Source organism: Nannospalax galili, unplaced genomic scaffold (genome assembly GCF_000622305.1).
Source record: "Nannospalax galili isolate Female #2095 unplaced genomic scaffold, S.galili_v1.0 scaffold436, whole genome shotgun sequence".
In the NCBI taxonomy this organism is placed as follows: domain Eukaryota; kingdom Metazoa; phylum Chordata; class Mammalia; order Rodentia; family Spalacidae; genus Nannospalax; species Nannospalax galili.
This window is the reverse complement of record NW_008337921.1, coordinates 987,708-1,001,687: the sequence shown is the minus strand read 5'-3', so window position 1 is coordinate 1,001,687 and position 13,980 is coordinate 987,708. Positions and strand designations below refer to the sequence as shown.

General features: G+C 53.4%; 1 protein-coding gene across 3 annotated transcripts in view; it reads left to right on the top strand.

The window, feature by feature from the left end:
* Nucleotides 1-13,980, top strand: part of Sorcs2 (sortilin related VPS10 domain containing receptor 2) — a 412,336-nt gene that overhangs the window by 254,123 nt on the left and 144,233 nt on the right. For all 3 annotated transcript variants that reach the window (XM_008832857.3, XM_029563427.1, XM_029563428.1), the window contains exon 3: nucleotides 2,973-3,072. In XM_008832857.3, the coding sequence (XP_008831079.1) occupies nucleotides 2,973-3,072 (100 nt within the window). The remainder of the gene's footprint in view (nucleotides 1-2,972; nucleotides 3,073-13,980) is intronic.

Genomic DNA, 13,980 nt, shown 5'->3' with positions numbered 1-13,980 from the left:
CTCTCTCTCTCTCTCTCTCTCTCTCTCTCTTTCTCTCTCTCTCTCTCTCGACATGTTGCTCTGGATCTGTCTGTCTTCCATCTATGTTTCTGTCAGTCTGTCAGTCTGTCTTCATCTGTTTCTGACTCTGTCTCTCCCCTCTTTGTTTCTCCACCACCCATTCGTCCATCCATCCACCTGTCTGTCTGTCTGTCTGTCTGTCTGTCTCTCCTTGTGTGACTCTGTCTCTCCAGAATTTCATATCTGTGTCCTGTGGCTGTTGTATGGTGACTAAAGTAGCTGGACGTGCCCCTCTCACTATTCTGGAAAGTTCAGCTCCTAAGAGATGGCAGTGTCTCAGGGCTGGCTCTTTTGCTGGCTGGTGGAGAATCTGGTCTCACATCCTCCAGCCCCCAGGTATCCAGTCCCCAAGTACCTGCCTCTGCCTTCACGTGGTCCTCCCAGTGTGACCATCTCATGGCCTGAAGACACCTGAAGGTCTATTTTCATATAAGGCCTCAGCTGCATTCTGGGCTGGTGTTTTCAAGGGCAGAAGCCAACCTGGGGCAGGTGACTTTCTCCAGCGGCTGCAGCCTCTCTTTTACTCCCTCTGCTTTGACCAACGGCTCCTCCCTGACAGTCTGCGTGGCAACCTCCTGCCCCTGGGGTCCCCCTTACCCCTGTTGCTGCTTCCCTGTGGCTGTGGGCACAGATGCTGTTGTGTCTCTGAGCCTCTCTCAGCATCCGCCTGCTTCCCCTCCCTCATTCACAGGTGTCTTGGACCATAGGGATTTGAGCTCTGCTCCCTGTGTCTGGCCCACACCTGACATGTACCGTTGGGTGAAGAGCTATGGGCAGCTCCTCCGATGAGGGGGACAGGGAAGAGGTTGCTGGACGCTGGGGCAGCTGGACTGGGCTGAGTTAGTGGGTGGTGGGAGGGAAGGGATGGACTGCAACGGAAAGGATCAGTAGGGTGAAGTGGGGAGGGGCCAGCCTAGAGCAGGTTTGGCTTCATCAGGCTGTGGGCACTGAGCTTATAATCGGCCATTGTTTCTGCAGAGCTCTGGGGCATCCCAGGGCTGTGGATCGATCTCTGCTAATGGGGCCTCTCACTCCCTCCTTCCCAAAGAAAATCAATTCTCCTCGCTTTGCAGAGCAAATGTGCCCTGATTACACCACGGGTGCATCTGCCATTTTTGTCTGCTTGCTCCAGCCCTCCCAGAGAGCTCCCAGAGCAGCCAGACCCAGAGACCCCAGCCGTACCGGGCAATTCTTGGAGTCAGAAGACAGGGGAGTGGACTGCCTCTTGTCCTGGCCTGGGAGGGACCTGGTGACCTTGAGATTTATGAAGGACACAGCCTTGAGGGTATGTGACCACCAAGCCCAGGGATGGTAAACCCAGCATCTTCCTAGAGCTGCTGCCCCTCAAGGTCCAGGGAGGCAGGAACAGTGAACAGGAACAGTGGGAAGGAGCCAAAAGCTCCCCAGGCCTATCATAGCCCCAGGGCACCTGGGTCAGGTGGGCCCCTGTGAGTGCTAGCAACATTATAACCAGGGTTCTAGCCTGGGCTCAATACAGTGCTGCGGTCTGAGGTAGGAGCACCTTCCACAGCCAGAGCCCCCATCCACCGACCCTCCCGGCGTGCTTTGCAAACTCTGCAGGTACTGCATATTTCAGAGTGATGGTAGGAAGCCATGTGGCTCGGATGTTGCCCTTCAGTGTAGCGTTAATTCCATGGCCTGATGTATCGGTGGCTCTCAGCACAGACCTGCCCTGTCCCTGACTGATTTCTACCCTCTTGTTGCTGATGACCTGGAAGCTTCAGTGCTCAGAGAATTACTGGGACTTTCCACCTGTATCTTCTCACTTTAAGGATGAGGAAGGGGCAGAAGTGACTTAACTAAGGTGGTGTGGAATTATGGGTATGGTCCCCCACGATGAGCTGGGTCAGCTCCTAGTGATGCAGTCTGGGGTCTGATTCCTGCCAGGCATGAAGCTCACCTCTGTCATCCTGTGGTCCAGTACTCAAGGCAGAGGTCAACCTAGGCCTGGGTGCTCCTGGAGCAGGTGAGCATACAGAGATGGCAGTAGTGGGCCAATGGGTGCTGAAGGGCTTCAGAACAGTTGGTGGCCATGTTGAGCAGGGAGCAGGTCATGGCCTGGTTTCAGACAGAGATGCATTTGAACCCTGAGTGTCAACTGAGTGTTCTCAGGTAGGACACTGTCCCCTCAGGGCCTGCTGCTCACGTGTGAGTGTGCTGGGTAGCTTTACTGTCAATTTGACACACCTGGGTAGAGGGAACCTCAATTGGTGAATTGCTTCCATTATTGGACTTGATTATTGAGTAATGTGGGCATACAGAGAGGGCACCCACTGTGGGTGGTGCCACTCCTGAACAGGTGGTTCTATATTGTATAAGAAAGCAGGCTGAGCACAGGCTGGGGGAGCAAGCCAGTAAGCAGTGTTCCTCTACGGTCTGTGCGTCAGTGCCTGCCTCCAGGTTCCTGCTCTGATTTCCTATCTTGGGCTCCCTCGGCGATGAACGGTGACCCAGGAAATGTAAGCCGAATAAACCCTTTCCTCCCCAAGTTGGTACTGGTCAGAGTGTTTGTCCCAGCAACGGAGCAAACGCACACAGTGAGTGAGATGGACATAGTGACATGGTCTTTTGGAATTTTGTGAAGCATCTGAGAAATGGGATGATTTAGATGTACTGGCACATCTCCTGTGTCCTAAAGGAGGCAACTGACTGGTATTCATGTCAGAACAGCCTGGTAGCTGATCCCAGTGCTAGGCCCGAGCTATAGACCTGAGGGAGCGCCACACCACACTTGAGGAGACACCAATCCCGAAAGTCTGGAGAGGAGGACACTGCGGTGGGGAGGGCCCAGTTCTGCTGGGTCTGGCACACAGCCAGTGCTGGATATGATGTGGACCCCATAAATTCTACATCTGGAGGGTACATGTTGACATCTGTCCTCTTTCCCCTAGGTCCTTGGATTTCGGTACAACCTACACCAAGCTCACCCTTCAGCCTGGTGTCACCACTGTCATCGACAACTTCTACATCTGCCCAACCAACAAGAGGAAGGTATGTGCTGACATGTTGGTTACCCGTAGCACTTTCCTGCATTAGGACAGTGGCCCAAGTGTGAGGTCTTTGTCCCAGACTTGTGTTGCTTTAGTTCATTCTGATGGATGGACTTGAAGGCTGTCAGCCTGGCCTTTGCAGGAGGGCCTGCCTGCTAATCTAGGGCACATCTGTCTTCTCCTGTCCTGGGGGCAACATCCATCAGGTGCACAGGGAGAAGTAGCCAAGCTGCTGGCCACAGAGTTGCAGAGGCAGCATGAGGATGTCCTGGAGGGGCTGTCTCTCTGGGGTTGGTGTGGTTTCTCGTCTGAGCTTGCTTGCTGCTGTCTCTTGGTCTGAGGTGAATTTCCTATTTTTGCTCACTATCTGGAAGTAGGACAGGGAAGACCAGTCTCCGTGGGGAGACCCCTCCTGCAGGTGTGTAGCTGTGTCTTGGCTCCATGGAAGTCCTCAGAATGAAGTCAGGGGAATACTAGAGTTAAGTCAACCTGCATATTGAACTCTAGCTGGAGAAGCACTTCAAGGTCACAGGAGGGGACTCAGACAGTCCAGAGTTCAAATTCTGGTTCAATTCTCTGTCCTTAGTCTCCTCATAGGAAAGTGGGTTATAGCCCACATCTCACACAGAGAATTGTGCCAGCACTGTACAGTACTCAGCACAAGATCAGCACTTGGTCCCCTGAGCTGTGTGAGTGGTGGCTTTAAAAGGAGAAATCCCAGAAGCTTGTTACTGAATACAGGCTCAGCTGTTTACAGCTTGAAAGCCAACACCCATGAGATGAGTTTGTGGGACAGATAATTGAATTTATTAGAGGCCTTGCCCCAAGAAGATAGGGGGTTCTTATCTTTTAGATTTCTTATCTTTAGTTGGGGTACTGAGGTATGCAAGAGGACTTTTCTAGAAAGGGGGACAGAGGCACTGGAAGGTTATGTGCTGGGAGGGGTCCTCACCATCTGGGTCATGTGTCACCCTGTTCCCACATACTCTGGCCAGACACTGCGGTCAACCTTAGTCCCCTGGGGCCAGCCACAAACATGTTACTTTTCTGAAAAGTTAATTTAAGGTTTGTGTTTGCTGAATCAGAGCTAAGGAGTAGGGAGGTTATGCCTTCCATTGCCGCCTGAAGGTCACCAGGTGTTCCTGGTTCTAGAATCCAAAGAAATCTCACTTAGAAACTAACCTCTTAATCATTTAGGTATGGCTTTTCTTTAGGATCTGTGACACAGGGCAAAGGGAAGGGAAATAGCTTCTCTGCCAAGGAACACCCCCAGGGGTGTGGCCGTGTTAGAGCTCTGGGCCTTGTGTTGACTGAGCATCCCAGAGAGGATGACACCAGACAGTGTGGACACCAGACGGTGTGGAGACATGGATGGTGCTACTGCCAAGGGCAGTGTGAACTCCGATGACCACATGAATGACAGCTGTCCAGGGGTTCAGGGGGACATTGGAACCTGACCTGAGCAGTTTGTGCTGACAGGTTCCCCTGCATGTCATTGAAACAGAAGGACTGAGACCTACGGGGGCTATCAGGGCATCTCAGCCACTTTTAATGGGCTCTCATCTTGCTTCCTAAAGCAGGCCATCTGGTTTTGTATTCTCCCCTCCTTGACTTCTGCTATTGTGAAAGCTGTCTGTGGGACAGAATGGGAAGACAGGGGCTGGGGCTACGGAGAACAGGGGTTCCCTGGCCTTGGAGCTTGAGCAGAGGAGGAAGAGGGTGGGCTGGATTAGCTTCTCCTGCTGCTTCCTAGACCCCGCCCTGATGCTCACACAGGCAACTCACTCCATCCACAGCAGCCCAAGGAAGGAGGCATTGCTATCCCATTTTCCAGGATAGAAAAATGAGGGGAAAGGTGAGAGTCACCCAGTCACACAGCTGATGATGGGAAGCCTGGTCTGAAGCTGGCTTGCTCTGAGTTTGAGCCGAGGGTAGAGGATGTTGACTGTGATCAGAGTGACTGTGGGGACTTCTACCTGTCAGGAACCCTGACTGTTTGGAAAGAGCAAAGCTTCCTTGCCCACCATCTGTCCTTCCTGCTCCCACTGTGACTGTGTGTATACAAAAGCAAATGTTGAACCCCAGATTTGGGGGACAGGGCCACACCCCCATCACACAGAGCATCTCCCAGGTCATACCAGGAGTGGAATCCTGGTGCTGGGGATGGTGAGGCGGCTCCAGGGCAGCCTGAAGGCATGTCCATATATGGAAGAAGGGGACAGGGGCATCCAGGACAATAAGAGAATCCAGAGAGTCTCAGAGGTCAGTAGAGGGGAGGGCTTCACAGGGAGGCTGGGCAGGAAGCAACAAGGTCAGACCTAAGACGCCTGCATAGAGTGGGGCAGGCAGGACCTTGACCCCTCTGAGCCCCAGTCTCAAGCCTGTATATGGCTGAGAGGGGTAATTGGGTAGTGGGCATTACACAGGGGACTTGGTAGAGTTCTAAGCTAGGGAGGGCTGCTGTGCAGACCTGTTGGGTGGGTTCTCACTGAGGACACTTGGCTTGCTAGCCAGGCCACTGGGATGGGAGACAGGGCACTGAGATATCTGCAGTTTCAAAACCAGACAAAACCTACTATGCTGGGAAAGGTGATTTGAATCCCTCCAGGCTCTCTGGGCTCCCCAAATCCGTTGTAAGCCCCCCAGCCCAGCCAAGCCCCATCTGTGTTGAACAGAGCCCTTGGTCCAGGCCAGATGCAGAGGACCCACTGTGTCTCTCTATCCATTTCTTGGTCTAGGAAACTAGATTAACAGCCATAACCTTCTAGAACCTTTGAGGATCCAAGAAGGCTTAGGAACCTGAACCCTATTCTGTGTGTTTGGGGGAGGATTAAGGGGCCAAAGCGAATGCTCACCACCAGAGTGACTATTATTGGGGCTGTTGGGCCCTCTCCTGCAGGGCACGTGTGTGAGCCTGTGGTGCCCAGAACCTCTCCCTATTGCCAGATAATGGGGTTTCTAGCTTTGCTAGAAAATGGGACTCCTATTAGGGGACCATTTAGCAACAATTACAGACTGTGTGTCCCTTTATAGCCTCTTAGGAGACCGCTGTCTAGCAAATGAACTCCCTTTGACTTTGTCTGGCCTGCAATATAATCAGAACTCCTGCCTTGGTGCTTAGTCATAGTGTTCCGCCATTGTACTGGCACTACCCAGTCCCAAGGCCACAACCTCCACTCTGAGCTGCCTGGTTTTGGGTATCAAGTGCATCTCCGAATGGGCCTCAAGTGTGCTAGGGCACAGAGCTGTGTTAAGGCCTGGTCTGGAAGGGCCGCCTGATAGGGAACTGCTTTCAAGGATTGTGTTCTGTATTAAAAATTCATGTGCCTTGTCCTACACCAATGTGTCAGTGTTGGATTGAATGCTAAAATACCATACACACATCGTCAGCAAGAAAATCTCTTGTTGAATGAATGGCCTGGGAGACTGCTAAATCTGAGGACCCCTGCCCACCCCACCAAGCTCCCCACTCCCACCCCGTGACTTGGAGTCAGAGCTCTGTCAGAATTACTTATCAGCCAGTACTGTGGGTCCGTGTTCTGACTTCAGTCCTCCTGGGAGGATGTTGCCAAGGGACCGCCAGCTCTGCTGACTCAGTTCTGCCTTTGCCCCTCAGCTCCTGCCTGGGGCTTTCTCTGGGCTCTCTTGCACTGTCCTGCTCTTGCCCCTGGGTCTCGCTGGCCCACGTGTATGAGCTGGCTGCTGTCTTTCCTGGGCTCACCCTCCTCTCACAGCTCCCCCTTCACCTGTCTCTCTCTTTTCCTCTAGATTCCTGCCCCCTAGCCTATGCATTGGTCTCCAGTGATGAGGACCTCCCTGGTCTTGTGTCTGCTCCAGTTTTACAGTGAGCCACCTCTCTGCCTGGCCCACAGTGGCCCTCGTGGCAATCCAGGCTCTGCTCTCTGGTGTGGCCCAGAGCACTGTGTAGTCTAAGCTCTGCTCAGCTCCATGGCTGAGGCAGCCCAGGACCTCCTCTGTTTGGACACAAGGGGAAGATTCCTCCAGCCCCCCTACTCCCCAGACCAACTGGAGCATAGCAGCCTGGTGGACAGTATAGAGTGCTTTCAGAGCCTGGACCCCATCTCAGTCTAGGGTTAACCCTAAGGCTTCCCAACAGCAGGCAGGTCCCATGTTGAAATGCATGCTTGGTCATGCTGAGTACTGCTTTGAGGTTCATCCTTCTGAGGCTGTGACTGGTACCTCTCTGCTGGGGCCCAGCATCTGATCAAGAATTTGCCACTGGGAAGGGCCTGAGGGATAGGGGAGAATAGGCTTGGTGGAGACCTGGATCCCAGGGGCCAAGCTTCCTAGCCCTCAGCCTCCATATGTTGAGTGTTGAATGTGGATTGTGATACCACCTCCTCTGTTCTGTTAGTATCATTTGAGATGATGTGGGGCCTTCATAGCTCAGTTCCTGGCTCTGGTGGCTAAAATCCCCAGTCCTGTAAACACTAACAGGGACTAGTGACCCCACCCTCTAAGGTTACTCTTGGAGTCACAGTCAGTGTATGTGACTCAGAAGGGACCACTCCCCCTACTGTTCATTTTTCCAGTTTACCATGGTGACCCTGGATTGAAACTCCAGCTATCCTGTCCATTACCCTCCCAGAGGACCACTGACTGCCTGTGGATGGGAAATGATCTGAGATGCACATATAACTTCATGCCCATACTTGAACTGGGCTGCAGCAGGGCTGGCGCACAGCACCTGGAGACTTTTGTGGTATAGGTGACAGCCCCTGCCGCAGCACACTTGCAGTCAGAGCTCACACAGTATGCCCTGCCATGCCCCAGGGCCCTGTCACTGGTGTGAGGAGTTGCTTGAGGACCACTGGGCAGCCTCTCAATGTGTGCCCCATTGCCTGGGGAGGGCTAGGCATGAAGGATAGGTGGGATTCTATTCTCTGGTGCCTCAATGTGTAGCGTGTGATATTGACATGGCGTGCAGCAACCATGCACAAGAGAAAAGCATAGACAGAAAACGTGAGCACAGCCAGGCTCACTTCAGTCCTAGCACTCTAGTTTCAGTTTCCTGAGAAACAGGTGGTGAGGCAGGGGCCCTGAGTCGGTGTGCTTGGGTAATCGTGTCCCCAGTGGCGGGCCAGCCTCTGACTGCTCCCTGTGGTGGGGTTCCCTGCTTCTTTGTACGGAGGAAGAGGAACTGTCCTGCAGAAATGAAGGCCAGGGAGCTCAGGAATCTTATAGTCACATACCTGCTTCAGCCAAACCAAGGAACCCCACCAGCAGCCCCTCGTCCTCTGCCCCCAGGCCAGCTCTGCCCTATTGGCTTGCCTTGAGCAGAAAGTGGCTGTCACTAACACTCCTGTGCAGGGGCACAAGGATACACAGAGTAACATGGTGTTAGGGGCTGAATTGTGCCCTTCCTAAAGATGTGCCCATATTTTATCCCTGACCACCTGTGAGTGTGGCAGTCCTTGGGAACAGGGTCTCTGTGGCTCTTGTCTGGGTGACATGGGCCCATTTCTAGAATGACTGGTGTCCTTGTAAGAGAAGGGGAAGAGATAAGCAGATCTATTGGCTCAGCAGATGATGATGAGACATCCCCAGGAGGAGGCCTGAGGGATGACAACCAACTAGAGCGATGGAGCCAGGAGCCCAGGAGCCAAAAGAAAAGTGCGACCAGGCTCCCTGCAAACCCAGAGCGAACTTAGCACTATCAGCACCCTGATGGCAGAGGTCCACTCTCTGAGACCATGGGACAATGCTTCTGTGCTTTAAGCCCCCAATTTCTGGGTATGGCAGCACCAAATGCGTTCACAGCTGGGTGTCTCAGTCCTCAGAACACTGGTCAGCACTGCTGTTGCCCAGATTTGCAGCCAGGAAACCAGGGCTCACAGAGCTGAATGGCCAGCTGAGGTTGTCCAGTTGGGGTCCCAGGTTCCTGTAGGCAGGAACCTACCTCCATCTCTCTCTTCCAGCCTAGGGCAGAGGGAAGAAGGTGCTGCTCACCCATCAGACTCACATATGACCCAGCATGGTTTCTCATCCTGTGGTCCAGGACTGTCCCATTCATGGAGAGACTAGACTGTCTTTTCTATGGGAACATGGCCAGCAAGGTCATGAAAAATGGAGGTACCAGCCTGTGCTTGAAAGACTTTGGAAGTCAGGTCAAGAGCAGACAACATCATAGACTCTGGAAAATTCTATGTGGGAGAGAGGAGACCCCACACTGGTTGGTTGGTGTGGTTTTTATAAAAACCCTTTGGCTGGGATGTGGGACTGGAGGGACAAGAGGTAGGGCAAGGCATCTATCCATCCATCCATATATCCATATGTCTGTCCATCCATCCATCTATCCATATGTCTGTCCATACATCCATCCATCTATCCATATGTCTGTCCATCCATCCATCTTTCCATACACTTATTCAACCATCATCCATCCCATTGCTATCTGTGCCACTCCTTGGCCCCTGTGAGGTGGCGCAGTCAGCTGAGTCTGACCTTGGGTGGGCAAGGACAGGGTTAGGAGGCCCCTTGTCGAGGTTATACCTGTGAGGAGCTTAAAGGCACCATTCTGGGATGGCAGGAGGTGTCTGGATGCTAGGAGGAAGAGCTGTGTGTACTCCCTGCTGGTTTTGATTTCTGGGCAGGCTCCCTGAGTCCTCCATGACCCAGGCTGAGACCAGCCTCCTTGGACTCTTTCTCCATTCAACCCTGAGTTATCTGTCCAGCCTCAGCACCAAAGAGGAGTCAGAGGGGCCTGGGGTGCAGATCCCCTGCTGTAGGGAGAAGGGCTAGCATAGGTCTGAGCACTTGTGGTCTCCCTCCCAAGCTCCTCTCCTGTCCCAGGTTACGATGGCTCAGTAGGGCCTGCCTGTATGCAGAGCTTTTATTTCAGAAATAGAATGAGCCTCTTGCAATGCCAGCCTAACACATAGGTAATTGTTCCCCCTGGAACCCAGTAAGTTATTGTTGAAGAGAGGGAGCTACAGACAGCAGCAAAGAGCCTAGGCTCAAAGCCGACCGTCCCGGCTTCTCACCTCTGGGACTGATCAAAGGCAGATGAGACTGGATTCTGTCTCCTCTAAAGATGCTTAGAATCTAATACCCCAAAGTGAGGTAGCCACGATGATAATGGAAGTAAAAGACTGGGTCTCCAGGCAGCTACCCACCCTGCAGGATGCCCGAGTCCTCTTCCTGCAGTACTTTAGGGCCTATGGGACCTACTATGGGACAGGGGCTAAGTTCAGCTAGATGGTTCTTTACTGTGTTTGTCAGGACTGCAGCGAGTGAGGGGACCCAAGAGTGACAGAGGTGCAGGAGTGTCCCTGAGATGCCGACTGGGGCCATTCTGTCGGGCTCACAGAAGACTGATGCCTGACCAAGGTCCCTGACCAGCAAAGGTTGGGGAGTGAGTGGGATTTGCACCCACATTTCTCTGGGGCTCCAACCCCTCTTTCTCCACAGCCTCAGATAGCATTCACCTCACACTGTAGGCTTGGGACACCTTATGTTTGGAGCCCAGCCACCCTCATACAAACCTCAAGGCCTGTGGCACTGTCATCAGGGAGAAGTCCATAGAGAACCAGACTCAGGGACTTAAACAGGCTCTCTCCCCCTGTCTCCCCCTGGCCAGTTCTGGAGACAGCCGGCTCAGGGCTACAGACTCTGTTTCTCATTGTGTCCTCACACTGGAGAGGGGCTGGCTGGCTCTGGGCCTCCTCCTCCAAGGAAGGGGTCTGGGCCCTTTATGGTGGCTTCACTCCTGTAGCTTAGTCACTTTGCTAAGGCTCAGCCTCCAGATGCCACCGCCTGGGTCAAAGTTTCAGCATGTGACCCAGCTGGGGAGGAGCACGCTTTCCTCACACTGCAGCCTCATGGTTCTCTCTCTCTTCTCTCATGGCCATGGAGATGGGAGGTCACCATTTCAGACACACTCAGGGACTTCCTTGATCACCACGCCAGTCAGTGATGGAGCAGAGACTTGAGCAGGCGACAGCTTCCTCCCTTGTCCTGTTGCTTTGGTTCTGAGTGTCTCCATGTGCCCAGAAGGGATTCCTGAGCTACAGCGGCTCCCTGGTCCTTAATGGGCATCCCCACCTTCCAGGCCCTCCATGGCCTGTTTCAACATTGTACCTCTCTGTGATGGGAGCCTCTGCTGGCCTGGCATGCAGTAGATAAATAACTCTGTCCTGGGGAAGAGGTGATAGGTTTATTTCCCTTGTACCTAAAGGCAGCTGAGGAGACCCATGGGTGTAAGGTGATCATGAATAAGAAAGGCCAGCAAGTCAGACCTGTACAGCCATGGTGGGGCACCTTTCAGTGACTCCCAAAAGAGTACACAGGTGATCCTAGTTCTGGAGCTCATCCTGATTCCCATAGCTGATCCCCACTCCCGTGGCTGATACTTGTTCTCAAGACTGATCCCTGTTCACACACTTGACCCTTGTCTGTCTGCTGATCCTCATTCCTATAACTGATCCCTGTTCCCTCTGCTGACTGCCATCTCTCTGCTGATCCCTGTTGCCTCCGCTGATCCCTGTTCCCTCTGCTGATCCCTATTCCCTCTGCTGATCCCTGTTCCCATGACAGATTCCTGATCCTAACGTGCATCTCCTCGGTTTCCTTGTTCAACAAGCAGGAGTTTTGGGCACACTGTCAGAACCTGTGTCTGCTGCAGCTCCAATTTCCCCCTTTTTGCACTTCAAATCCACATCTACAGGAAACAGTGGCAAATCATGTTTCCATCCCTGGTGCATTGGAGCCACTTATGTAGCTTAAAGGATTGCTGCCTGGTAAAAATAGCTTAAATTTGCAAGTGAATTCCACACTGGGGATCCCCAGTCAGGTGAGAGCATCCCAGTTAGTGGAGGATGGGAGAAGGGCTCTAGCCCCTCCCTCTCTGCATCATCACGTGTTTCTTTCCTAGGGCCCCTCTACCCCAGGCTGCTAAGTGGAAAAACTGACTCATGCCCATCCTTCTCCAGACCTTGATTACATGATTGGTGCCACCACCACACGGTGTGGGGCTTGTGGCTCTCAGCCCCCTGCACCCCCCCTCCCTGGACCCGTGCATCCCCCTTCTTACTTTCAGGACCTTCTCCACCCCTCCACTGCCTGGCCCATACTGCCTTCTCTACTGCGCTGGTGACTCCAGCAGCCTCCTCCAGGTCGCCCAACTTTGCTGCAGCTCTCCTTTCCCCTGCCACAGGCTTGAAACCCTTGCTGGTCTGGCCTTGAGCTGCAGGCTGACTGGCCTGAGGCTGGCCACCTTCCTACTTCAACATTATGAAGCGGCCGGTGGTGCCCACTGCCAACCTACTGCAGAAGTGCCCCCACCACAGAGCCTTTGCTTGTGCCCCACTTCCCTCCTCCCACGCCTCTGGTTTTGCTTCCCCAGGTTTGCCTAGTTCTCCTAACCCCAGCCAGAGCAGTTTAGGACCCCAAGATGGACCCTTTGGCCCTTCCTATGCACAGCCCATTGTTAGAGGTCTGGCTGTGTGCTGTCCTGAGACTGTCCTCCGTACCCTAGGGGAGATTGCTGTAGGAGCTATGGCTCTTGCATTTTCTCCAGCACCCGGCCCTGTGCCTAGGAGACACCTTGAACATGTGAGGGTGTGCAGGAGTAAACCGGATAAACAAAGCATCACTGATGAACATAATCTAAGAACACAGCACCGCACATTTGACCAGTTTCAGGCCCATATCTAGAGTTCTGCTCTGAGGATCAACTCATGTGCCTCCTTCATCCAGAGAAAAACAATGTTTTTAGAAGCAAGGGGTAAATCTTGGTAACCCCTCATAACCTCCATGATGGGAGGTTGGGATGGTGACACCAGATAATGGGGCTCAGTGATCTGTCCATCACCACATGGTGAAACACGCTATCTGTATCTCTGTGGCTCTTAGCCCCCATCAGAGTGATGGACTGTAGGGTAAGGAGAAGAGATAAGGTTGAAGGGGTTAGGGTTAGGGTTAGGGTTAGGGTTACGGTTAACTGACCAGATCTCTTGTCTGTTAGCTAGCCATATCTTTGGGCTGACCCTGGGGTCCTCCTGGGCCTCCAGGTCTCTAAATGCTGTGGATGGATGACACAGGCCACTTGGAAACTCGCTTGTGCTATTTCTATGCCCCATGGAAGCTGGATGCTGTCCCCATCCCCCAAGGTGCCCACATCCTGATCCCCAGCACCTGAGACTTTCACCCTATGTGCTAAGCCAGACTTTTCAGGTGGGGTTGAGTTGAGGATCATAAGGGAAGGCCATCACCCACCCTCGATTGCCAGGTGGCCCAGTGTCACCCACGGAGTCCCCAGAGGAGGGGTCAGGAGGTTAGAGAGATTGAAGACATTGTGCTGAGGCTCTGAAGATGGAAGAACGGCATGTAGGCACGGAAGGCTGGTGCTGCCTCTCCTGACACTGCACTGCGGCTCTGGGAGACACCCTGTAGGCTGTAGGTGAGATACTTTGCTGAGTCACAATTCTGAAGCTCTGAGAGAAGGGGCAGCTAGAGGGGATGTTGGTGAGGAGCATCCTGTGACAGCAAGCCCTGGGGGGTACGGACTAATTGAAGGAGCTCTCTGATGTTGCTCTAGAAAATTACCAGGGACCTGGGGACTTAAGATTGCACAGCTGCATCGAGCTTCTGCAGGAGGAAGTCTGGAACCCAATGCAGTTGAGACCCAGGCACCCTCAGGGGCCATAGCTGCTGTAGGCTGGCATGTCCAGCTCACTACCTGCCGAGGGACTGTGCGTCAGCTGTGCTCCGCTTGTGGGCTCCTGTTCCGACCATCTCATTTCCAGGGCGAGCTCTGGCTGAGTGCCCTGGTCCTTCCTGGTTAGGGCTTGTTCAGGGAGGACCACTGTGCTCCTGGAAGCTTCGCTTGGTGCCTTCATTGCTTGCTGTGCTCCACAGCAAAACGTACTGGAACTGCTGAGCAGAATGT